Below are 26282 nucleotides of genomic sequence, written 5' to 3' on the forward strand. Positions count from 1 at the left end.
CAAAATAAAATTTTTGCAATGCAAGAAGCAATGAAGCTTGCTGCTACATATTGAAAAAGAAAAATAAGAATGCCTTTTTTCTTTCAAAGGCTTTTTTTTCCAGAAGTATTTTATTTGCACATAAAATTGCTAAAAGTTTTAAAAATTTTCTAGTTTTCTTTGAATATAAAATTGTTGGAAAGAGTGACTGGGACAGCCAATAAAGAATGTGTCCTAACTAACAAGCAGATGTTGCTGTTTATGGCCACACTTTTTTTTAATGTCCAGTTTGCCATGCGGCATAATGTGAAAATGAAATTAGTATATGTAAACATGGAGGTCTGTTTCATGCAGATACTGCAATAGTGACTTGTGAAATGTACATTTGTTATGCTGTAAAAGAAGGACCAACAAATAAATTTCAGTCATTGGCTACTAGCCCATATACTTCCACTTTATGCCCTTTGTTGTGAAGCTTCATGACCTAAATGCCTAATATTTATTACAAATATCCAAGTCCAGGCATTTGGACTTGCAACAAAACGTAAAAATGGATGCACCTATACAACTGTAGAAATGTGCGCGCCTGCACAACCGTAGACAACAACAACAACAAAAGAATTCTTCTACACCGGTGCACACACGCATAAAAAACAAGCACAAACCTCTTCAAACAAGCACAAACCTCTTCAAACAGTAGTTCACGTCACAAATAGTTCTGCAAATGCTTCAAGACACTTGCACGTCGAAAAACGCCAAGGAAACAAAGTGTAAATACAAAAGCAGATTCTCAGCATCACAACTCCAAACATTTCGTCACTGGCAAGGCACTTTGTCTCGCCATATACAGGTCATGCAACTCAATCTCAAATTACTTAACGGGCGAGCTCTTTCATGGATAATGTCAACATTTGCACTGAAACAGCACAACACCAAACAGCATTTCTGCCACAAACATGCAGAATAAGCAGTCCATGCTCACTAAACAATCTGCATGCTGAATTTTTATACCACCGCCATTGCATGTTAAAGGTAACGAAACACAATGGCACCACAGTAGCTAAGCAAACTAGGGCCAGTGTAATGTAGCGGTTCCTATCCCTTGATTCTACACCAGTCTTATCCACCTTTCATGGCCAGCTGATCCCGCTGATGGAGCACGCAGGTGGAGCACTGCTCTAACCACTGAAGAAGCGCAACAAGGAATGGCACTGGAATAGAAATGTTACATTATCCTGGCCTAGCATTCCAATAATTGGTAACAAACCCAGCAATGCAAAATGGGGGCACTAAATTTTTTTTAAAAATTTACTGCATGCAAATAAACAGAAAAATCTTTTTGTTGCAATAAAATTTTAACACTGTAGAAGCAATATTTTTCTGGTATTCAGAAATCGTTCAGCCACTTACTCAAAAACTGCCACCTTGCATATTGTGAAGTTGCTATGCATATGAATAATGTAGAACAGAACAAGAGATTGTTTAGGGAAAAAACAAAAACAAAGAAAACCACACACACAACTTGAAATACATGACACATCTATCACACAACTGAAAAATAGCACAAAATCTAACACATGTGCATTGCATAATCGTAGTATAGTACATTAGTATAACACCAAAACACACTAATCGTGCTCTCCTTTTCTTTACATTAGTTTAACACCAAAAAAACACAAACGCTGAGCAATTCAGCGAAAAAAAAAAAAAAATCATGCATCACAGATACTAAAGTTTGCTGACAACAATGAATAACATTACAAGTGCAGTTTTCACTTTTGACAAATAAAAATGTGACATGGGACATGAAGCCATTTGTGATGATCTAATGAATACCGCAGAAGATAAACCTGCATCAGGGTTAAAAGATATCTGTACAGTGCAAGTTAATGAAACTAAAATTATGCCTTCTGCTGGCTGCTAGCATAATATTTTGGGCTCATAATAAATTAATTTTTTTTGCGAAGCGTATATTAAGAATGTTTGTGTTGAGGGTGTCATTACGTTTAAGGCTAACATGTGTCACAGCTTGCTTTATTTCCCTCTTGGCAGATTATCACAGCACAGGCACATTACAAAATCTAACTGGGTGCAATTCTAATTGCTAAGTGCTTTATTGGGCTAACATCGCCTCACTGTCAGCTAGGTGAGGTCACTGTGGCCAGAAACAAGTGTAAATATTTTACTGGAAGCAAAATGCGCTGTTTACAAGGAGTTCAGGGGCAATATTTTTATACTGGGTGTGCCAATCGAAAGGCCCTCTAGACCAATAAAACCTACTCTATACTTGTCATCAACAATATTAAGTGCTCTTACGCCAATATTACAAAATAATCAGCAAACTTCACAGAATGAAAATTCCATTCAGAAGAGACAAAAGTGTTTAAAAAATTATTTCGGGGAGAGTTCAAGCCCTGGCTCAGCCTGCTGAAAGGCCCATTGCTGCTTTTGATGTCATGCTCACCACTCCCATTCTTAGCGCTATTGCAACTAATTGGTCTTCGGATGCTGCTTCTCAACAATACCATGCCCTGAGCTCTTGCTCCTTTTTTTGTTGCTAACACTCAGTTTTTTGTTTTTTTCTATAAAGCTTTCCTCTGTTCCAGACAACAAGTTTCATTTTCTTCTCCAACATGACTTCATCTACCTGTACCCCTCATCTGCGCTTTGCACCTCTGTTGAACTTTATGACATTGCCTTTCAACACCTGTGCACATACCCAGCTTGCCTCAGAGACCTTCAAGATCTAACACGGATGGCCTTACACTGAGCAGCAACCAATTTCAGTTCCACATCCACGCAGTGATCGCAATGTTGCACTGCGTACTATCTGCTAGTGTGACCTTGACCCCACCGACATGTGGCTGCTGTCCTAGTAGTGCTGTGCCCATTTCTCAGTAGCCCCTCTCCTCTGCCTTACTACAACTGCTGTGAACCACTTATATCTAAATGCTTCTTACAGGAGATGGAAATTTGTTTGAGTAAGAGCTGAAAGCATAGAAGAAATTGCAGGCACTTTTGCAAAATTGCAAAAGCACCTCTAACGTACTACACCTGGTTAACATTTCCATAGAAGTCTTGTTCGCTGTCATTCTTGGTGCATATAAAATGAAGCATCGGGGTGTACCTGCCACCCTATGCTATGATGGCGCTGGGATTCATTTATGCTGAAGCACATTATTTTATCTTTGCCCATGATAAAAACTTTTGAGCATGCAGAAAGAAGGCAATTGCCAGAAATTTTATGCTGTAAACAAAACTTGCTGAGTACGGATTGGCTACACAGCATAAGGTTTATCCCCTAACCTTTGGATTGTTGCCAGCACTTGAAGAGAGCTCTTGCTCATGCAGCTTCTTATTTTACAAGCTTACAAACTGTGGCAGAACATATGTTTGGTACCACATGTAGCCCTAAATTAAATACAGTTTCCAAATGATTACATCACTTTCATTGGCGGCTCAGTAAACAAGTTTGCATATATCCTGCTAGAGCAAGGCAAACATGCATCTATGCGAACCTTTCATTTCTTTGTAAAGCCGTTACAAAATTTTTATTGAATCACTAAAAATATTCTTTTTTTTATTATTTTGCACAGCATATTACTAGGTTATGAGTTCTCACTGCAAGAGATGTCTGCTTTTGAAGTGCACACCGACAGCATGTGCCACTAACATTTACAGATGAGGCAAGCAAAAATTAAAACATCATCTGGTATAACAGCAAGTGATGTAGGCATCAGCAACAAAGTTTCAGGTGAAACTAGCTGCTATGAGTAATAAAACAAACTCTGAGAATTTCAAGTAGTTCATATCAAGAGCGAATTTGCAAAAGCTTTTATGATGCAAACAAATTGTAACTTCTGTGAATGACATATTTTTACTGGTACTTTCATATTCTCTAACATGTCTGCACATGACACACTGCACTTGGGATGTAAATCATAAAGTGATTGTGACAAATGTGAAGTTTAATTGTGACACATGGGCCTTGGGGGGGGGGGGGGGGGTATTCTGTAAGAGTCAACTAGGTGGACTCTTACAGTGTACCGCCCCCTCCCCCGCCCCTTGCTAAGTGGGGGAAAGGGGGAGTTGCCTTGCAAACCAATTCCTGGCATAGCCGCCAGTGGTGGAAGACCGTGGACACAAGATAACCCACCACACTCACACGAGAAATAACACACAAACGAAAACATGCATCTTGTGGAGCTGCATTCACAGAAACAAGACCAAACCAAGCACCAAAGGAGGAAAGACATGTATTGCGGGACCTCCTATGCTGGCTCCAAAATTTAGCCTTGGCATTGCATGCAGAGTCAAGCTGCAACTGTTCTTGACATGAAGCAGCTGATGAGTAGGCAATATGCAAGAAAATTCCACAAGTGTGCTTCCCCACACACCTTGTCTGGCCTGACCAAGATGGCGGACCTTGGACTAGAATTGGAAATATGGCATCAATGCTGGTGCCACCATCCCTGCTGCGCTTCACTCAATCCAAACATTCAGAACAAGTCACTTAGCCTATGGCAGTGCTGCAAGCGGGAGCTTGGTCCAATTGGTTAAGGAAACTTAGGTGTGAGGAAAATTCAGCTCGTGGAATTTCACATATCCCTTATTCCACGAATGGATCGCAGAAAGTTGATTCTGTTTTCCTTCCAGTTGCATTGTTCACAGGCTCCTGTCCCCCTGTGTCCAGCACCGCTGTGGTGGTGATAATTTGTACTGTTAATAAAGTGCACATGCCGCTAGCCAATATTTTGATTTTTACACACCAGCATGCAATGAGATAGCACACACACAGCCCAGTGGTCCTGCAGCAGAAAACTTTCGCACATTTTGCTGTTCACTGGCATCAAACTGCACGTGGTGAGTTAGCTCTGCACAGCCTCAGTGGTCTCGTGGGAGAGTGGTGTGGTTACAAGAAAGTTGGCGCTGATGATGATAGGAAGCTTGAACTCCTTCTCGATGGTGAGCACCTTGGTCTCCTGTTGAAAAAAAAAAAAAAATTCCACATCAGATGGCCCTGTCAAAAAGCCTGTGGTATTCCTGTTGTGTGACACCCTACTCCAAATGATTACGTCAAACCTTAGACAAGTTTTTCTAGTTATATCTTATCATTATATATATTGCTGCGGTTAAAAAGATGTTATGGGAATAGCGTGTATTTACAAATTATTACTAAATACAAAGTTACAACAGCCACAAGCAGCGGTGACGAATGCAAGGCTCTCCTGTGCTTCTGGCCACTTCGATGCTGTCGTCCTCATCCGACCGACAGTAGCAGCCCCTTCACTGTCTTGTGGCAACTATGTAACTAGTATGCGCAACTGTCAAGTGTAGACCAGCACTGCAAAGATGAAATGCTTTTTCTGTCTTTTTGAGATCGCAGACATATATATTTTTCATTTATTTACCTCAAAACAAGAAATAATACTAGTAATACTGAGAATGTTCTCGCGATCATGCAATCAGCCAATGGCTGTTGGTGGACTTCACTGCCTGCAATGACAACATTGCAAAGGTGAGAGCAAGCAATTTTTCACTGTTTTTGACACGAGATTGTAAGTTTTCCACGGCTTGCAGTGTAATAATATTTGGCTCGCATGTTGACTCGCGCCTCCTGTACAGATCGGCAACATTTTCTTACTATGTTCAAAAAGTGTTTCAGGGCCCCCGTTTATAGAATGTGGGGTCCATGAAAAAACTCTTTACAGAAACGTCAGGTATGAGAACATAAACTATTTCATGGCTATTATACTTGGGCAGCACCTATCCAGCCACTTAAAAAATCTGCCTGACATAAAACACTGTGAAAAACATTGAAAGAAGTAAACCCACCACATGACGATATACTGACACTACCAACCAACTACAGTGGAACCTCGTTGATACGATTCTGCGTAATACGTTTTTCGGGATGATACATTTTTTTCTTTTCCTGATAATACAATTTGGTTGGATAATAAGTTGAATGATACGATCTTCGGATGATACGCTTTATTTTCCAGTTCCCATGAAGATCGTATCAACGAGATTCCACTGTAGTTTTAGTAAAGCACTTTACATATATGATTAAAGCTTGCAGCACAGGTCCAATCAGAAGTGTTTCAAATTGCATTCAACACATTTTAAATATAGTTATTTTCATCAGTGCTTTTGCTTTTAATGCATTATCTTGGTGTTGTGTGTGTTGGATAAGCTAACAAAGTTGATAGTACATTGGTATTTAATTTCCATGTCTATTTCAATTACCTTCCTTATTAGCATGACAATAATGACTGGCACACTTTTGCCATGTCTAACATTGACAGCAGATTCTGGATTATAACACAGTGCCCAGGAGTAAGGTTGACAGTGTGGCACATGCGGTGGATTGTACAACACACTCCATGTGGCCAAGGCTTAACTGCAATGTGATGCCCTTAGCCCACCAAAATTATAGATGGTCTCACAGCAGATGTTGGAAGCCATGATAACATCAAGAACTGCCACAGTCATTGACCAATTTTTCAGACCTGCCCGATTTATTCAGACTTTCTCGTGGCACCATGATGTGACCAAAATTTAATATGCTAAACGGTGTCTCACTATTTTTTGGCCATGGTGTGTGTGCACAAGGTTGCAATTATCAGAGCTGTAAATAGAGTTGCCCCCATTCAGGTTATCAGCTTTGCTCTTGCTTTCAATGGCGAGGTGATTTCTCAGGTTACAGGGTGATGTTTAAACACCAAGGTAAGAAGTGAAGTAATCTTCGTTTACATCGTACCAAAGTGTAACTTATGGCTTCTGGTTCATAATCTAAACCTTTAGGACAACAGAACTTCCCTCACAGCCAAAAATACTGGTGCGATTCAAATGGTGCAGCTTTGAAGAAATTCAAACCTGGCTCACCCTACACTGAAGATGCATGAGAATTCTAGTTTAAGTGATACAGGCAAAATTTCCTGCCACAATTTTTTGGCATCACATTCAAGCTTAGCAAGCCAAGTGAACTTTTTGAATGGCAAGTAGTATGCTACCTTTTCAGGTTTTTCATGCTTTGGTAGTCGTCATTGGTGGACTAGGCAGAGATTATGTGCATGAGCTTGACTAGTGCCTGTTTATCAGATGTAGCTTGCATGTCTGCAGGCAACTAGCTGAAAACTCTTAACCAACTTCAGTGCATTTACTGGGCTCACATGTAGGTGGAAAGCTCCATACTAAATTTGGGCAACATGGCCTAAACTTCAGGCAACGCGCAGTTGAGGTTGCATGCAGATCTTTCATTTTGCAGTATCAGGTAAACACAAAATGTGTGACTACCAGAAATTTCAAGCAGATGTTATCACACTAAACCCCTTATGTAAGTGTTCAAATGTGTTAGGTATTATGTTCATGATCTCTTTTTGTATCTTTTTTTTATCTACATTGTGCACCAAATTAGAAGGCTTTATTGTATGCTGCTTTTGGGCACATACATAACAATTCAATGCAATGGTATATCATATATGATACACATAGTACTTCTCCAAAACTCACAGAATCAAAAAGAAAGAAAATCTTGCATATTTACAAGGAATCTGTGTCATGTCTAGCAATAAAGTACAAAGCGGCTGTAACACTGGAAATAATTTATGAATGATTTCTTTTTTTTAAATGTATGGTGGCAGCTTGTCACACAATATGCAAGAAAGTTCGTAAGTAAACAGTTTATTTTCACAATTCTTACAACTGAAAGCAGGGCATAAAAAATACCAGGGTGTTAATCTGCCCTTTATATGCCTATTGCGATGTTTCGAACGAGCAAGACATTTGGGTGGTTCTGCGTCCCAAGCATTAATTGCTGTATCATGGGTGATACAAGGGCTGTTTTGTGGAGAAGAGCAGAGATCTGTTTTGTCGTTAGAGAACAAACTTGCTGGCAAAATAAAATGTTTTTACTGGCCACTATAGTGTTTCCATGTTTCCATAGTCCCTCAATACTTTTTCTGGTCACGAAACTCCGCCGTCACTCTATGGGAGAGCTTGATATGTCGCATGAAGTCGCCGTGCTGCGGCGCCAATGCAGCTGAGAGGCCACCTTTCTCCGTGTTAAACCCGGAGAGACTGCAGATGCGGCCATTTTGGGCTGAAAGTTTGGACGCATAGTTTATATTTATATGTGTGTGTGTGCGTGCGTGTGTGTGCGTGCATGCGTGAATGTGTGTGTGCATGCGTGTGTGCGTGCATGCGTGTGTGTGTGCATGCGTGTGTGTGTGCGTGTGTGCGTGATTCTATATTTGCTTCAAAGAAATCTCACGATTCAAATACGTTGGCGTTGCAGTTCGCCAAGGAGGTATGGTACTGAGTGCAACGAACAGTCAATCCTCATCACTCTTCTCGTGCGAGTTAGAGATTTTATAGGGTATATAGGAATATATAGAGTTTATAGGGTATGTTGACAACGAAAATTGGGTTTGAAAACTTTGGCGCACATTTGGATTAATACGCACGAAAACTAGCAAAGCTGGCAATACATGAAAATGACAATACTTTCCTTCAAGCAAGCGCTTCATTCACGGCTATGATCTGCCGATGCACCTGTTCCGAACAAATTCTTATGTCATAGAACATTTTATGGTACGTGCGATTACAACCTTTCACCATCACCTGAACGGCTCGAGTGCAAACGGAATTCGGTAACACCACACGACCTTGAAGTCAGGTTGTCGTTTACTGGCTATGCAACACCGCTAATGTCTTATTCTTTGTACAGCGCATAAAAGTTGCTTAAAAGTTTTTAATTGAAGCTGGTTGGGCCAACTAACGCCAGATTTCTCAGTAAGAAGAATTCTATGCGCGTCGTCTGCTGACTCACGGAGCCGCCAGCTGACTTTGAGATTGTTTGCTTTTCGTACGTGCCTTGATTTCGGTTAGAAAACATTCAGATGTTCAAGTTTGGATACTGTAACTGCTACGACAAAATAGAATGTAAATAAAATCGAAACCAAAACGTGACCAGAGAACAAAAAATACCGCCGCCACCCGCGGCGGCCGCTCGGCTAGGTGGCCTTTCTTTTACTATGGCGCCCCTAGCGGCAGGCACTGGCTCTATATTAAGCTGAGGCGGGAGTTTTGTGACCAGTAAAAGCTATTAAGGGACTATGATGTTTCTTAGCAACATTGCAGTTATGAATATGTCGTAAAATCAAAATGTCAGCAGCGTTACAATAAACATAGTGTAGGGCTTTCCGTTTTCCAAGAGCTAAAAACAATAGCAGTAAACAAGAGCTCTTGGAGGAAGAGGAACAAAGCCTTCTTTCTGCTTGCATCAAGCTCCTAGAAACTATGCAAAGCAAATATACACATAAAAGGAAGCGTGTTAAGGGATCTGGCTTAGATAGTGAAGGTATATCTTAATAAAGAAAGGATAACACCATAAAATTTTTAAAGAACTTGTACTAGTGGGAGCTGTGAGAAATATACTCAAATTTTTACGGCAAAATTCCTAAAGTTCTTTTAGGGGCTGATATTCTTAGCAGTTTTTCTGCAATTTAAATGTATGTCTCTCTGTATAGTCAAAAAACATACCTGTAACTGCATGGTGTGTCATATACGATATGCAATAGTGCGTGGCATCTGCACAACACTGTTGCAGAGGAGAAGCAAAGGTGATGAGATTGTGGTTTGTGTTAGCCCCGAGTGTTTCACCGAAATGGGCTCTTGGTGCAGAAAATGAGGTGGTTGCGCAGCAGTTGCAGGTAAGCATCAGCGTGTCACGTGGTCTCACTGCTTAGGGCCAGGGGCACAGGGTTTATAAAACCACGAATGACGGCATGTGTAAGCTGTTTTGGCTGTTTATTAAATTAACACCCATGCGTTTCTTTAGAAAATTGAAGTTTTTTGGGGCAATTCTGGCCAAAGCTAGGGCTTGTCTAATTCCTTCAGAAGAAAATAAAAATTACTGCAGTGAGTTTCTGGGCTAATGAGCTTCTGGGCTAGTGTGATCAAAACAATTTTTTAAATAATTTTTTCTAAATTTTTATTTAAGTTTTTTTTTTGTATTTTGCAAGCTGCCCAATAATTTGGATATTTTCAGTCTCCCCATCCCCACTGATGTCTAAAAAAAAAAAAAAAAAAAAAAAAAAAAAAAAAAAAAAACGTCAATGCCTTTACTTTTCATTTACCTCAAAGGCTTGATATTGGGGCATTACATGAGGGGTGGGGGTACAAAGAAATAAATAGTAGGGATGGAAGGAACAAGTCAGTGTACAAAGTAACACAGATTGTGCGTGTACAATGTATGCCTTTATGTACGTCTTACTAATCATTCATGAATATGCATAAACATTTTGATTTTGTATTCATTTTGTAAACATTTTGTATTAATCTGTTTATCTTGTACAAATATACAGTTAAGGTGATAAGACTGCAGACTTAGCAACTTGCTCCAGTGAAAAAATACAAAAAAACAAAAAAAAAACACATACACACACACACACCTTGTTTGTCATAAAACATTCGCATTTCCAGTACATTATGTGAAACTGAATGTGTACAGTCGCAATCAAAAGTTTCGGGACCACAGCACCAGCCAAAAATTAAAATATATTCAAGCCCAGCTCCGCGGCGTGGAATTGGTTTACACAGTGTATTGGGCAAACGTGTGCGTACGCGTGCACTCTTGATTTCAGCCGGAATGCCCAGGCTGAAAAACAAAAATGAAAAATCGCGGCACACCTTTGGTCCCCAAACTTGTGATCGCGACTGTACATACTGAAACTGTTGCGTTATCTCATATGTATTATTGTTATTGTATAGTATGGTATTGCATTATTTTTGTTAGCAACTGAAAATGCAGACTAATGGCATGATGTTGTATTAACTGTGTTTGAAGTGTGACTGATTATGTTAAGGTGCATGCAATGGGTGCCAGTCCCACATACAAGCGCAACAGCGCTTAAGGGGAGATGCTACTCGGAAAAGCTTTTTCTTAAATATTTGTGACAGCTCAATAAAGCTTTAACCATTTACAGAGCTTGAGCTCCTCTTTTCCAATCAGCTTTTACGTTTTCGATAGCTCATTAGGTTAATATTTTGCACACCACACATTTGTAAAAACATTGCATTTTTGTGCAGGCTTAGGCGATAACAGTTTAGCACAAGAAAACATTAAAAATAGCTCATATTGCTCCCAATGAATAGTACAATTCAATAAAGCAATAATATATAGTGTAACATATGATTTAGTCTAGAAAAAAATTCCAACGCTGAGTTTCAGTTTTACCATTTTCAACAAAGAAACTTTTGAAATTATCTTACTGAATATATTTGTGCAAAGCTCTGAAAGTTGTTTCTTTGAATTCAGGACATGTTAAAGCATAAGCATGCCAAATTTCATTATGATCAGACTACACAAAGTGAAGAAATTTTAGTGCACAAGCTCTAAAAAGCCTATAAAAGAAAGAACCGAGAAAAACGTGTGACAGTTTGAAGGTCCAGTCACAACGCTAGACTTCGGCGGGAAAACAATTTTTTCCTTTGTATTTTCATCAAGAATGCAGAGCTGCCAAAGTGGGCTGTGGGAAAAGAGGGTTAGTCCTACATCCCCGTGAAAATTCAAGAGCAGGCAACGCTGCAAAGCAAAATGCCGCTTGTGCGGAATTCGGGCAAATTCGCACTTTCACGAGCCACCACGAGTGCTTTTTGGAATTTTATCTAACTTCTAGCCGATTCTCAGGTTTTATTTTTTTATACATAAAAGAGGAGGCCTGGAGGAATACAAAACAAAAAATATTTTTTTTTGAAAAATCACGGTTTTTCTGAGTAGGATCTCCCCTTAAGCAGCACAGAATTTATTGAATGTACAAAGAAATGCTCAATAACCGTTATTATTTTTTTTTTAATCAGGCAAGTTTGCACTCGGTCGCGCAAAGCTTAGGCACTGCGAAGCTTACTGGCTGCTACTAATAGGTATGAACTTGGTTGCTGCTAGGTCTTAACTTGGTTTAACTTAACTACGCATGTAGGAAGGTATTCTCGAGCGATCATTTTCGGAGGTACCTTCCCTTTCGCGACATTTCACGTGACTAGCGCTGGACGCGTCGGCGCCTACGAGCGACAGCGTTCCTGGCATGCCAGAAACGCAGGCAGGCTAACCAAGGTTGGCACAGTGCCAAGAACGCTGCTGCTTGCCGATGCCGAACGCGTTGGAGGCTAGCCGCTCGATATCAATCGGCCAGCTTCGCTGTGTCTTGAGCTTTGCGCGGCCCAGTGCAAGCTTTCGCTTTTTTTTTCCTGGCTCAGCTGCACCGCAGAGAGAAGAGAGGCAGGGTTCAAGAAGGTAGGGAGCTGGCGAGGAGGAGACTGTGTGCATGCGCACGCGGTCTCCTCCTCCTCCTCTGGGTTGCCATAGCTACCACGGCTACGCACCACAAAAATTAGGGCTGCCTTAAACAGCTTCGCTGTTAAAAAAAAAATCAAGGCGACTGATTCAAGTACCAAGTATGCACTCTGAATTCAAAACACGAATACAACTAATCTTGCACCCCTGCAAGCTGAAGTAGGTCATGAAAGGAAACTCACAGCATTTCTGCCAAGAGTGATCGACCGAAGACCTGTAGAGTCCAGCAACACAGCGTCACCTAGGGGCCCCAATGTGTACACTGAAAGCCGGTAGAGTAGATGCCTCCGGCCCCAAGCCACATTTGAACGTAGCACTTCAGGCTCTGACCGGTCATTGCGCCGAAATTTGATGGTCCTGTGCATAATGAAAGTTGAAGGCACCAAAACTGAGCAAATGGCTTATCTTTTGCTTCTATAATATTGTGTGTGCACTGACGAAGAAGAAAAAGACTGCGCACCATTTTATGCGCCACCTAATCAGACTGTAAATGACTGATTAGGTTTAATGCCGCAAAGCAACAAGAGGCTACGAAAGATGTGGTGGAGGGTTCTGGATTATATTCTTACCACCATGGGTTCACTAACATGCACCCCATGCATGGTGCACTAGTGTTTTTGCATTCTGCCGCCACTGAGAATTTTATGTATACCAAAAGTAAACCATTATAAATAAGCACCTTCGATTGACCTTTATTCAGCCAATACTGTCTGACGATTGACAAATTAACATGTGGAAGATGTGAACATCATAAAAATGCTGCTTGTGTCACCCTCAATTGGTAAAGCAAGCTGGTGTCAATCTTAGGTTAGAGCATGAAGTCTTTTATTTGAATTTGTAGGCTTCTTGTGACAGCAATACAATATTTGGCAAAAGTAATTGAAATCACATGCTCCATGTGCTGTTCTGGTTCACACAAAAGTGTAACCTGCTTGAGGGCCCTTCAATATGTATCCGAGTGGTAATAATTAGGGTCAACAAAAAAGATAAACCATCTAGACAACCAACCTAGTTTGGTAAGTAACGATGAGGTCCACCCCAAAGTTGTAGCCTGTCCACCGCCAAATGTGCTGCACAGAGAAAATTGAAACATTCCCAGCAAATTTAAAAACACAAGTTCAATATCTTAACACTTTCAAACATGCATACGTGCATGTTTAGGAAATGACTAGTGTGTCATCCAAAAAATACATTCGAGTTTCTGTCTGAATGTGCCATTTATACAAGCACAACAAATATCAAAGATGAATGTGCAGCCATAAAAGGGGCTCATAACTTCTGCCACCTCTTTCATGCTGCCATTGAAAGAAACATTGACACAGAAAGGAAACTTTGCTCCCACTGGAATGTGGGAGGCAAAGGAGTACGGACACAAAATCTTGTCCTTTTTTTGCTTAATTGGATAGCTGCCTATTGTTTAGACAGCCGCCCTATATTTGTTCTGCCTTGAATGCATATCACATTATAATTCCACCACTTTAATACACATTCCAAATAGAGCGCTGCATCAAATGTGTTGAGCAGGTTCCCCGCTACATCAATGGAATTGGAGGTGCTCGTCATGCATCAAACCGCTGACATGTGGGTTGGTCAGCCCGGTGCAGTAGTTGCATGTCATACTGATGCCACACCACAGCCGTCTTGCTGAAAGCTGAGCACATTATGCACTCGATGGGATAATAGGGAAGACAAGGTGAGAGGAATGCTTTGCTTTTCGAACAATGCGACAGCAGAGGACCAAGCTTATCACGTGTCAAATGTGGAGAAGCACAGTAGGTACGAAGTGCCAGTGTCCACCTAGCTTTCAGCGACACAATCATGGTGTAGTTTGCAATCATTGCACTCGGCTGACTGAGGCATCCGTCAGCAGCTTGTGATACCAATATTATCATTGTCTCCTATATGTAGGAAGGAGCCCTGCTCAACACACCTTAGCGCCATCAAGCTATGCTCCACTTGGTGCAAATTTTGCATTAAAGGGTTGCACTAAACGATGCTATAGTGAATGCATCATCTGTCGCGTGCTAAAAAAATTTGAGGCCTGAGACTAATTGTGAAGTCGGCAGCTGCACAATTATTACAATTCAGCCAAAAAAAAAAGTGACAACATTTTTGTGTTAATACTTTTATAAACACAACTCTTAATTTTTCATTTAATGTTAAATTACTCAGCATAGCACGTGCTGCAGTAAAGAACAGGAGACCTCACTGAGCAGCTGCATAGTGTCCAATTTAGCTCAATAGTGCATAGTGCTATCAAACATAGGCTCCTCTTCAGTCTCTGTTGATTTTACAAATGATAGCCTGTTAGGACAATGTTTGTCATCACCAAATAACTTATACATTGCGTGGCTTGTCTTGTCGTGCTTTCCACCTGAATGTTTGTGCAGCATGCTAACAATGAGAACCCATTCCGCTTTCAATAAACAGCACCTCATATCACCATCAGTCACAAATTATGATCAACTGTCGATAAATGTGTCAAAGCATAATTTTATTTGAAGGTGCTGCAAACTCCATTGAAAGAAAGTCAAGATAGCAGGACGACGAATTCTGCACTTTCTAGCGGGTCCTCATAATTGATAAAGTGTATGGTCATTCATGTCGTATTTTTTTTCATAAAAAGAATTGAATGACCAGCTAAAAGCTGTTAGTTATTGGCTGGAAGCATTAAGAAAAAGAAAAAAACAATTATTTCACCATCGCTAATGGAATACGGCATCTCAAGCACCCATCAAACACAGTAGTACCTTCAACAATGTGGCCATGTGCAGCAATACTCAATGCTCTGAAGTGCAATGGAGCCATATTAGGTATGCCAGAGGGTTGAATGTACTTTCCCTTGTGACCATTGGACAGAACTGGCATAAACAAGCTGCATACTCAAATGCATACATTGTGACAATGGGATGTGCGACCCATTCTGTTGCAGTGCTTCACTGCCAGTTCACACATGTATGTAAGCAAACTACATTCCACTGCACCAATTTCCTATGCTTCATGTATGTGTTAAAGCAGTGAGCTATCTTAGTGCCTTCACTGCCTGAAATGTATGTGCTCGCTATCACATGGAAGATCTAATGCACACTTTCTTTCCTACTCTGCTGCAAGTCACTGAATGATGTTTCATCCCTTTTGTGTTTTTGACCGGACACTTTTGCTTCCCTCTCCTGCAAGACTGGGCCCGACTTCACACAGGGCAGACCTGAACATCACTTCCGAAATGAGCACTTACATCTAACTGTACATCCACCACTTCAAGTCTGACAAATGTCGACAACAATGAAGATTGGAGTACTAATTAAGGTTAAGATAAAGACGTCCTAGCCCCAATGTACAGTGGCTAGCACATCTATTTTTCAAAGGATGTACACAATTATTTGCATTACCTGTATGAGCATAGCTAAAAGTTAATCTCCAAATTTAAGAGAAAAAAATTGAGCGGCCCACATGAGAATGTATGGTAATATAATTTTCAACAGAAAAGTATGATTATAATGTTGTAATGCACCAAATACACTTGCAATGGACGCTTTTGTAAAGCACTCAAGGCATGAAATTCAAATATATCCTATGGCATGACTGCCTGCCAGTCAGAACTAGTAGTGACATACTGTGACTCCTAACAGCCACTGCCACAGTGTTTCCAAGTACTACACACAGCAGAGGCAAGCATCTCGAAACCTTCAAACTGGCTTGTTTTTCATAAAGAACTGCAACAGGCATGGACACTTTCAGTGAAAAGCTTTCTGTCACAAAACAAGGTTTCTTAACTGGCATGCAGTCCCTTTATATGAGACACACTGCATACATCCAGACAATAAGCCAGGGGCGACCAGGTGTGCATACTCTTAAAGCCACAAAAGATTTCACCCATGGTCCTATGAGGCGCAGCGAAACACAGAAGTTTCAGACTCTAATGCCCCTAATTGCCTGCCTTTTGACTACTCGACCTTCCCGTTGATAACACTGTTCTGGTTTTTGAGAATGGCAGACGCGTTAAAAAAGAAGTTTGGTAAAAGCTAGCACAGTGCTACATGTACCTACACTGTTGCAAGTAGGCCTGAGAAAAGCAGCATGCTGCTAACAAGCTGCAGTCTGGCTGCCCCTGCAATAAGCTTAGCCTACATACCTGTACGTCTGTCATCAGGATTCGGCCACAACGCAGGCAGCATTTGTCAAACTCTTCTTCCGCTATGTTTCTTGGACTGAAAACAAAACAGTTAGACAAGATTCAGCAGAACGTAAGGCATACACTCAAAGGAGTGTGCACTCATATACTACCAGAAAGCAAACCTGAAATGCAAACTATTGCTCTGAAAACCAGAAAGAAGCTACACCTAAATATTTAAACTGGGCACTACACAGAAGAAAGATAAAAATCTGCATTGCTTGTAAAGGCAATTTTTTTAGTGAAGCCCTTCTGCATTTTCAGCGAACTTTGTTCCAGCCTTTCTTCCAATAATAAATTGCCAGGTTTTTTTTTTTTTTTTTTCACTTCTTTCAGAATTTGCGCACCATGTTAAAGAAATGTATATTGCACACAAAAACTTGTGATCCAATTTGGCTGCTTGCACTATTTGTTATTCTGCCTCCAAATCGTACAACATAAAAAATTTGAGGCACGAGTGTAATGTTTGTTAAGATAAAACAAAACACTTGCACTGACAAACATATCAAGGCTTACCCCTTGTCGAGACCTTGGTCAATTCTCAGCATTTGGTACCACTGGTTACGGAACACAGGATATAGAGACTCTGCAGCAAAATAAGTGAAATGTAGCCAAGAAGCTAACACCTCCCACAAAAAAATACAAAACAGGTACTTAGACAGCACACACATTTTATATCAAATAAACTCCTCGAATATCTCTTAAAAGTTTGCTTCACCAAAATCTCACTTGGTAAACACACGAATGAAACAGCACTCCCTCCTGAGATGAGTGTTTTTAAGATTTTCTCTGTGATATATCACACACATAATCAGGTATACATATACAAAGTAAAAGTTCATAGCCATATCTGGCCCCACAATGCTAGAATTACAACACGAAAAGCAGAGTAGTTGACAGCTGCACAACTTTTAATGGCATAACACAACTAAATTTCCAAGGTGTCTGTTCAAGCCAGACTTGAAAATAATTGTCATCAAAGGACAAGAAATAGGGGGAAAAAACAGTGCTAAAAATACGGACAGAAGGAAGAACAGAAGACGAACGCTGCTGCCAACAGTTGATTTATTGTGTGCCTATATATAGCTTGAAATAGGAGGGGGAAAGCGAAACAAAAAAGGAGGGGAAAGGGGTTTACATGCCAGTCGCGCTTGGGCTTGAAGGTAAAACTAAGAACCACATAATGATTAGTCAAGTAGACATCTGTATTCCTTGTCGGTGAGGACGAGTGAAAGGAAGCCGACGCAGCATCTTAGTGTCATGAAGCACCGGCTTGCACTCACAATTGGCGCAGTGGATAGCGAGATTGCTTCCATTCTTGTTTTTAATGTTATATGCATGTTCCCGCAATCTGTCGTTCAGACACCATCCGGTCTGGCCAATGTGCGTTCTGGCACACGAGGTGGGGATCTCGTAGACGACTTCCTTGCTGCACTGCACTGGGCACGAGGTGATTCTTACTGCAAGAACTGTTGAAGGGGTGGCTGGCATTCACTTTCTTGCAAAATGAGCCGAGTTTGTTGGGGGCTGAGAGAACAACGCGAACACCAGCACGCCCTGCTGCTTTTTTGATTCGGTGGGAAACGTCATGCACGTATGGGAGTAAATTAAATTATGGGGTTTTACGTGCCAAAACCACCATCTGATTATGGGATACGCCGTAGTGGGGGACTCCGGAAAATCTGGACCACCTGGGGTTCTTTAACGTGCACCTAAATCTAAGTACACGGGTGTTTTCGCATTTCGCCCCTATCGAAATGCAGCCGCCGTGGCCGGGATTTCATCCCACGACCTTGTGCTCAGCAGCCCAACACCATAGCCACTGAGCAACCATGGCGGGTCACGTATGGGATAACGGCTAGTTTTGTTTTGTCGAGTTCAGGCCTTGCATTATCCCTGGGGGTTCTGATCTCTTTGGCAAGAACTTCAGTCAAGGAACAAAGTAGGTCTCCCGGGTAGCCGCTTGCTCTAAGGCATTGAATCTGGCTGTTATAGCTCCGTTAAATTTAATGGTGGCAGGAGCGACTGCGGGCATTTTTGAGGGCTCCAAGTGCAATGGCACGCTTGACAATTCTCGAGTGACCCGACGTGTAGGGAAGTAGGTGCTTCTCGGAGCGAGCGGTGTATGCCCAGCAGATGTGGCTAGGGCTGAGGTGGAGCTTCAGGTCAAAAAACCGGATTACGCCTTCTACCGGCAGTTCCTTTTGAAGGTGAGGCCTTAGGAAAATGGACTGGAAGGAACATAAAATTTGTTCCGCTTGGACAGGGGCTTCTTCTGGTTTGGCACTGACTAACACCAAGAAGTCATCGACGTAGCGGAACAATTTTGGTCCAACGTGTTCTAGGTGATCCTGCAAGAGCCTATCGTAGTGTGCGAGGAGTAGGTAGCTCAAAATTGGTGCGATACGGGAGCCTATGCAGACTCCATTCTTTTGCATGAACAACTGCTCATTGTGCCTAACCACTGTGGAGCACAGGCGCAGCAGTTTCATAAAATTGGCAACACTGGTGCCAATGGCATTCTGGAAGTGTAAGATGCCATGCTGATCGATGCCCTCTTGTATCACGGTGGCCAGGTCATCCTGGGGGACGGAATAAAACATATCCTTTATGTCCACTGAGAAGGTGAACATTCCGGGAGGGCAGGAGTTGGCCAAGTACAGCGAAACCTATGACGGGATGCAGACCAAGAACGGGTCTTTGACTTCTAACGACAATAAACATTTTAGCAGGTAAGACCCCAGACACCTTTGCCAAGTTCCAGCCTCGGAAACGATGACCCTAAAGGGGGTGCCCTCCTTGTGGGTTTTTGCTATGAAAAAGGCGGAAAGGCAAAGCTCTTTTGAGCTCTTGAGCATGGCTGCTAACTTCGCAAGTCCTGCTTTTTCGCAACTTTCGATGGCGAGCTTTTTGGCCTTTGTTGGGCGGAAATTCCTGGCGACTTGAAATTGTTGTGGAAAGCTTTTTGCGCCAACTGTCGGTACGTCCCGGAATTGGTTACTACAAAACTACCTTCCTTATTTGCTTGAAGCAAATTTAAGCCGTCGTCGCGCAGGAACGAGACCGCACTGGGCACGTTCAATCGACGTGAGCCTGTGGTTTTCAATGGAAGTGCTGCGATGCATTCTAAAGCAATGCGGTCACTATCGGGCTGTGTCGCCTTGCTGGCTGCTGTTCTGACGGGAGATAAGGTCTCTGTTCTGTCCAATTTTGGGGCAACGCTAAACTTGGGGCCCAGCCTTAGAAGATCCTCTCTCTACTAGTCTAGGAAGGACAAAATCCCCGAGTTTTGTGCCAGGCTGACCTGCTAGGGGAGCGGGAGGTTTCTTGGGTATCCTGGGGAGCAGGTGCATCCACAGCGAATCTGTGATCTGGGAAACTGCTTTTAGCTCCTGACGGAACTGATGAGCCAGTCGTCCTGGATTGGTACAGAGTGAGCAGCTGAGCAGAAGGACATCCATAAGCAACCGAATTTGCCTCCATGTGTCGGTCCTCAGCAGGTGGCACATACGGAGGGCTTGTCGTCGGGAGGGAAGGAACGGCATGACTATTTGGGTTATTAGTGGGGGAAAGACGGCGCGTCTGAACAAAGGCCAAGAAGCTCGTCGTCGAAAGTTGCGAAAAAGCAGGACTTACGAAGTTAGCAGCCACGCTCAAGAGCTCAAAAGAGCCTTTCCGCCTTTTTCAAAGCAAAATCCCACAAGGAGGGCACTCCCTTTAGGGTCATGGTTTCTGAGGCTGGAACTTGGCAAAGGTGTCTGGGGTCTTACCAGCTAAAATGTTTGTTGTCGTCAGAAGTCAAAGACCCGTTTCTGGTCCGCAGCCCTTCACAGGTTTCTCTGTACTTGGCCAAGTCCTGCCCTCCCGGAATGTTCGCCTTCTCAGTGGACATAATGGATATGTTTCATTCCCTACCCCATGATGACCTGGCCACCGTGGTACAGGAGGGCATCGATGAGCATGGAGTCTTGCGCTTCCAGAATGCCATCGGCACCAGTGTTGCCAATTTTATGAAACTGCTGCGCCTGTACCTGTGGCACGCAGTGGTTTCCGCAGTGGTTTCCGCAGAGCTCCCTCCCCCCTATTTTTGTCCCCCCCTCTACCTTCCATTTCAATCTGCAGTGTAGACCGCTTATAACGTAAGTCGCCAGAGTCGCGAATATCCGCACTATAAGCGGTACCGCACTATAACCAAAGCAACAATTTTCAAGGCCCGCACATATGCAAAACCTATGCACCGAGCCGCCACGCGTATGCGACAGTCGAGGAATGCGGCTAGAACGTTTGCATTCAATTTACAGTCGAATCTCGTTAATTCGAACCAAATCATGCGGCGGTGCCTCCGATCGGCATTGCTCCGGCACCGCCATAGAGTAGAAGCTTAGGAGAGACCCCTCAATGTCGCGCGCCAACAAAACAAAAAAAAATAAATAAATAAAAACGCGGCGGAAATTTCACCCTCTCTCAAATGGCAAGGTTGCCGATTCTGCGTTGCGCCGGAACATGCGTGTACGTGCCGATGCTACCGTAGCCACGCGTAGAAAATGGCAGTGAACCCTTCTTTCTCTTTTCCTCTACTTTCTAGTCACATGTTGACCTTGTACGCTGCGGCTGCGGCGCAGAGGGAAGCAGCGGTGCTGCCCCAGGCCGGCCAACGAAACTGCCCACGCCAGCAAATGCGCATTTCCCGATAACGGCAGAAAACTAAACTTCGGGGAGCTGGCGCCGAGCCGGATGGAGCGGCGGCGCCTGCACGGTGGCGGGCGCGCACGGTGACAGTCGAAAGTGAGGGAGCTACGAGGGAGGGCGAGAGGAGCCACCGAAGCGGCGGAGTTTCCAAGGCGAAATTCGCTTCCCTGCCGCCCTCCTCCCTCACATTCCACGGTCTCAACGTGCGCCCTTCGCCCCCTTCACCGTGCCGTGCCGGCGCCGCCCGCTCCCTGAAGTTTCGTTTAGTGCCGTTATCGTGAAGCGAGCGTTGGCCAGCATTGGCAGTTCGTGGCCCTCGCTCGCTATGCGCGCCGTGATATCTCACCACTCGCACTCAAGATTCTGGTTTCAGCCTCACTGGCTGTTCGTTCACACCACGTGCCCTTCTCCTCCACTTCGTCTCTCTTTCTTCCTCCGGCACTCCTTGGGGCGCCCGTTTGAGGGGAGCGTTCGCCGTCTCCGCTAACTTCCGTACTCCCAGGCAGCCGCACTGTAACCGGTATTTCGTTTCCCGCAACTGCACTATAAGCGATACGTGTATACATGGAGTGCTATGAGAAAATTAACGGGAATCTGAAAAGACCGCACTATATCCGGTCCTGCACTATAAGCGGTTACGTTATAAGCGGTCTATACTGTATATATTTGTGCATGCAGAATGAAGCAACCGTTGTAAGTGTTTGTCTTGTGTTCTTCCTTCTATCCATGTTTTTAGCGGTTTTTTCCACCATGGATGCATAACAACGAGCTCGCCTTCAGAACCTTTCAAGACACAAGAAATGTTTGCTAACTTGAAATACATATTTTAAGAACATTTATGCTAATACAGTAGAGCCCCGCTGTTACATTCCTGGGTGCTGCGTTTTCCCGGCTGTTACGTCATTTTCAGCCGTTCCCAGCACAGCTCCTATAGAACCCAATGTATTGGTAACCCCGCTGTTACGTCGCAACTGTGGGATCGTTCCTGCATCATACGTTGCGAACTGCCACCCGGCGCCGGCCCGAGCGGCCATTTTGACTTTTCATGTCGTTTGGCTTGGTTGCTTGACGATGGCATTGACCGCCCAAAGTGCCGGGGGCGACACTTATGACGTATTTTCGGTTTCCGCCAGCAAAAGTATGGCCCTTGAGATCCGTATTTGCTATCTAAAGATGCTGTCTATGACGTGTTGTGGCCATAAAATTGGTTTTGGCTCATAGATGTTCCGTATAAAGTCCAAAGGCGATAACGCTGTCGCCACGTGCCGTATGCTGTATGTGCGAGTGAAAGCGTGTGAGGGGAGCCGACGACCGCATCTAAACCTCGCGCGCGAAAGAAAGAAAAGCAGGGAGGATGCGCGCCTTCTTCCGTTGCACTTGAGGCACCAGCAAGGGGGGAGGGATAGCGGGCAGTGTTGTGCTCTGGCATCAACTGCGTACTGTGTGGCAGCGCGTGGTCGCGCGGGACGTATCTTGAAAGCAATCTGCGTTGGGGGCAGACTTTACGCAGTGTAGGTGCGTCGGCGGCTCGTAGCTTTGTGCATGCTGTGTGTTCTTGGTGCTCAGTTTGCGTTGAAGGGATAGACAAAAGCACGAAGGTCACTTCGCTTGCTTCTGCAGCGGCGCTTAAATTCCTCACGCCAGCATTTGGCAGCGCGTATCTGCGCTCATCGAGTGTGATGTGTTCATGTTTGCCTGTGGGCGCTGACACCATGCTTGTTAATATAGTTAAAAAGCGAATGTTTACAAGTTTATACGGACGATAAAACTACTATTCTTACTTTGTATAGCTGTCTACTAATTTGCTATCGCAATCGATACTTTGGCTGTCGGGCAAAACTACGACTTTTTTTCACACGTAAGAATTAAAATAATATTGTGTGCAGTTCAACACCTACTCCCATTTCTCAATTTTTCCTGTTTCCCGGCTCTTGCGGCTTTTTTTCTATGGTCCCGTGAAAAACGTATCAGCAGGGTTCTACTGTAGTATGACACTAAACAAGTGTAATTAAGACACCTTGGTGATCAAAGACACTGTAGAGTTTGCATTTGTCTGGCAGACATATTCATAACCCACACATAACAAATGAAAGCTTGCATACATATTACAGTGTAGACCGCTTTTAACGTAAGTCGCCGGAGCCACGAATATCCACAGTATAAGCGGTACCGCACTATAACCAAAACAACAATTTATTCCCATAATGGACACTCCAGGCGCATTTCTTCCGTCGCTGTCACCGTGCTCTAGGTTCCGTATTCGCTTACTAAATAAATTAACAAGCACGCTGTCATGCGTGCACAAGCAAGCACGAACACATATTGCTCGTTGACCGCGGAAACCAACTGTCAAAACGCTCGAGTGACGAAGCACGGCGAGCGAATTGACCTTCGTGCTATCATGCCTCTCGCTTCAACGCGACCTATAAGCGGTGAAAACACGGCGCACGGCGGACTTTCCCCGTCGCAGATTGATTTCAAGATAGGGCCAAGGCGATCTTATCACCGAAGTGGATTGTCGCAGATTACGTCCTGCTTTGGTCCAGTGAAACCATTCCGCATTGGTTTGCTGGCGAAAATCCTCTACTTCTGTTTGCGCCAGTCCCAAACGCAAGTTTTGGATTCTCCAAACGCCCGTGATGCGGCCCGATTTCCGTCCGTCTCCGCACACGTGATCATTTTCCTTTTAAATGCGGCATCATGATGAACTCAGTACTTCCTGCTGATAGAGCAGACGCAGAGAACGTGAAGACAGATGGTAGACTATTGCCTAAGCACGTGTACTGCAGCACATTGAGGAAGCTACGATAGCTAGGCTCGACGGGCGTGCGAGACGGCCATTTTGAAATGCCAACGGCTATATGGCAACATAGATTTAGAGTCGTACTCGATTCTGACGCGCACACAATTTTTGGACCTGTTTTATCGGAAAAAAAGTGCGCATTAGATTCGAGTAAATACGGTATTTGTGGCTTGAGGGGAGCATTTGTCGTCTAGGTTGACTGCAGAACTTCCAGGCAGCCGCACTGTAACCGGTATTTCATGTCCCGCAACTGCACAAGAAGCGATACGCGTATACATAGAGTGCTATGGGAAAATTAACTGGAGTCTGAAAAGACTGTATTATATCCAGTCCTGCACTATAAGTGGTTACGTTATAAGTCGTCTATACTGTACATGCAATACTTTAAAGCATTAAACAGCAACCACATGCTCGTGATATTCAAGCGACAGCAACAAGCGATGCGATAGACACACCCTGTCACATTGTTGCGTCGCGGAGCAACCCCATGGCCCCGACATCGCTAAAGAAGTAGCAACAAATTTACATTGTTGTACGAATAAATATTATTGTGTGCTCGTAAAGAAATCTCAAATGTACCACGAGATCATTGTTTTAACAACCGTGTATTAGATATAGCTTCAATATGCTGTCATCGCCAGTGGAAATCCATTCCATATCGCCAGTATGAAATGCCATGGTGCCATCTGACGAGCAAAAGTTAACACTTTCGCAGATCGCAGTGGTGTCTCAGGCCTGCCAGCGTGAAAGCAAACAACCGATCTCAATAATAACGACAAGACAGCGCCAATACTTTGTCATCAGAGTGAGATGAGATGAAGCAATGGCTGGTTACTATTTATTTTTTGCAGTCATGGCAGAGAACAAGTTGCAAGAGCAAATTCAGATCGAAGCGGGTGGACTGGTTGCTTCCATGTTGTTGCGCAATCATACTGTCCCCAGTGGAAGTTGCTGCGTGAACTTCCAGGTGACAAGCAAAGTTTTCGCGCGGATCAAAGACCGGCAACTAGCGACAGCGAAGGATTGCCCTCCGTTAGGGCAAAACCTGTCACTCATTCCTGTCACTTGTCGCTGTTACTTCAAAACCGCGTGCATGCAGTTGCACCTTTACGAACCATTATGGGGTTTAATGTCCTGAAGTGACACATGGGCTATGAGGGGTGCCGTAGAGGGGGGGGGGGGCTTCAGATAAATTTCAACCACCTGGGGTTGTTGAACATGCACCTAAACCAAAAGTGTTCTTGCATTCTGCCCCATATTGAGATGCATCTACCATGGCCGGGAATTGATTGATTTGTGGGGTTTACAGGGCCACTAAAGCAAAACCCTAAACTAATTTAAAATTATAAAGTGTTGTTTGAAAACTGTATTGTCATTAATTTCGCAATAATAGCTTGATTACTACAGTGTAGACCACTTATAACGTAAGTCGCCGGAGTCGCGAATATCTGCACTATAAGCGGTACCGCACTATAACCAAAACAACAATTTTCAAGCCCTGCACGTATGCAAAACATGTAGACCAAGCATGTAGAAATGCTTTGTATTATCGCGCGCACATCATGATTACATTTTAGCCAGTGAGCTGGCGAAAACATAATCGCGATGTAGCCGGTGCTCTTCAAGCTCGACAGCTTTGCACCGAGTCAAAACGAAACAACTGTTTGCCGCAACCGCTGCAGAAAAAACCGTGACCGCTAACGACGCCATTATGAACGGCGACTTTGCGGTGCTGAACAACGTTTATAGATACTTTTTCAGTTCTGGAACTCCGCCTTCCCAGGCGGGCGTGACTTCTTCCTAGGCGCTGAGAGGGTGCTGCGGTCGCGGGTTGCGCGGTGTCGGCGGCAGCGTTCACGGCGTTCGCCAGTCGGTTGAGCTCAAAGTTGCGGCGCAGTTTGGTTCATTATTCAGTGGCGCAGTTGCGTGTCCCCTTTACACGTTTCTTTTCGCTTGCGTTTGTCTTGACCCCTATGCGAGAACCTTGCCCTTTCAATGCGTTCGGCTTGTGGGGCTATTCAACAGTGCGGCCGCGGACGGAAGCATTTCGTGACTCCGTCAACACGCTGTGTTTTATCTGATGTGCTGGGCTTAGCGCAATGCCAACCTGCTTCGCACCTGGCTGTAGCAGCGGGTACAGAAGCAACACTCAGAAGCGTCACTTTTTTGCGCCGCCATCGGATCCGGAGCTTCTCAGCAAATGGGAAAAAGCTATATTCCCCGCGCGGACAAAGAGCTCAGCAAAACCAGCAAGGTTTGTGACGTTCATTTTCTCGAAGCGG

At 43.7% G+C, this 26282-nt stretch overlaps 1 protein-coding gene across 1 annotated transcript in view; it reads right to left on the bottom strand.

Annotated features, from left to right (window-relative positions):
* Positions 1-345: 345 nt before the first annotated feature.
* Positions 346-26282, bottom strand: part of LOC119436776 (protein germ cell-less) — a 62239-nt gene continuing 36302 nt past the window's right edge. Inside the window, exons 10-14 of the mRNA XM_037703765.2 lie at positions 17025-17094; positions 16470-16545; positions 13346-13407; positions 12520-12694; positions 346-4961 (exon numbers count right to left, since the gene is read on the bottom strand). Coding sequence (XP_037559693.1) covers positions 4848-4961; positions 12520-12694; positions 13346-13407; positions 16470-16545; positions 17025-17094 — 497 coding nt within the window. The 3' untranslated portion in view covers positions 346-4847. The remainder of the gene's footprint in view (positions 4962-12519; positions 12695-13345; positions 13408-16469; positions 16546-17024; positions 17095-26282) is intronic.

This window comes from Dermacentor silvarum, chromosome 1 (genome assembly GCF_013339745.2).
Source record: "Dermacentor silvarum isolate Dsil-2018 chromosome 1, BIME_Dsil_1.4, whole genome shotgun sequence".
In the NCBI taxonomy this organism is placed as follows: Eukaryota; Metazoa; Arthropoda; class Arachnida; order Ixodida; family Ixodidae; genus Dermacentor; species Dermacentor silvarum.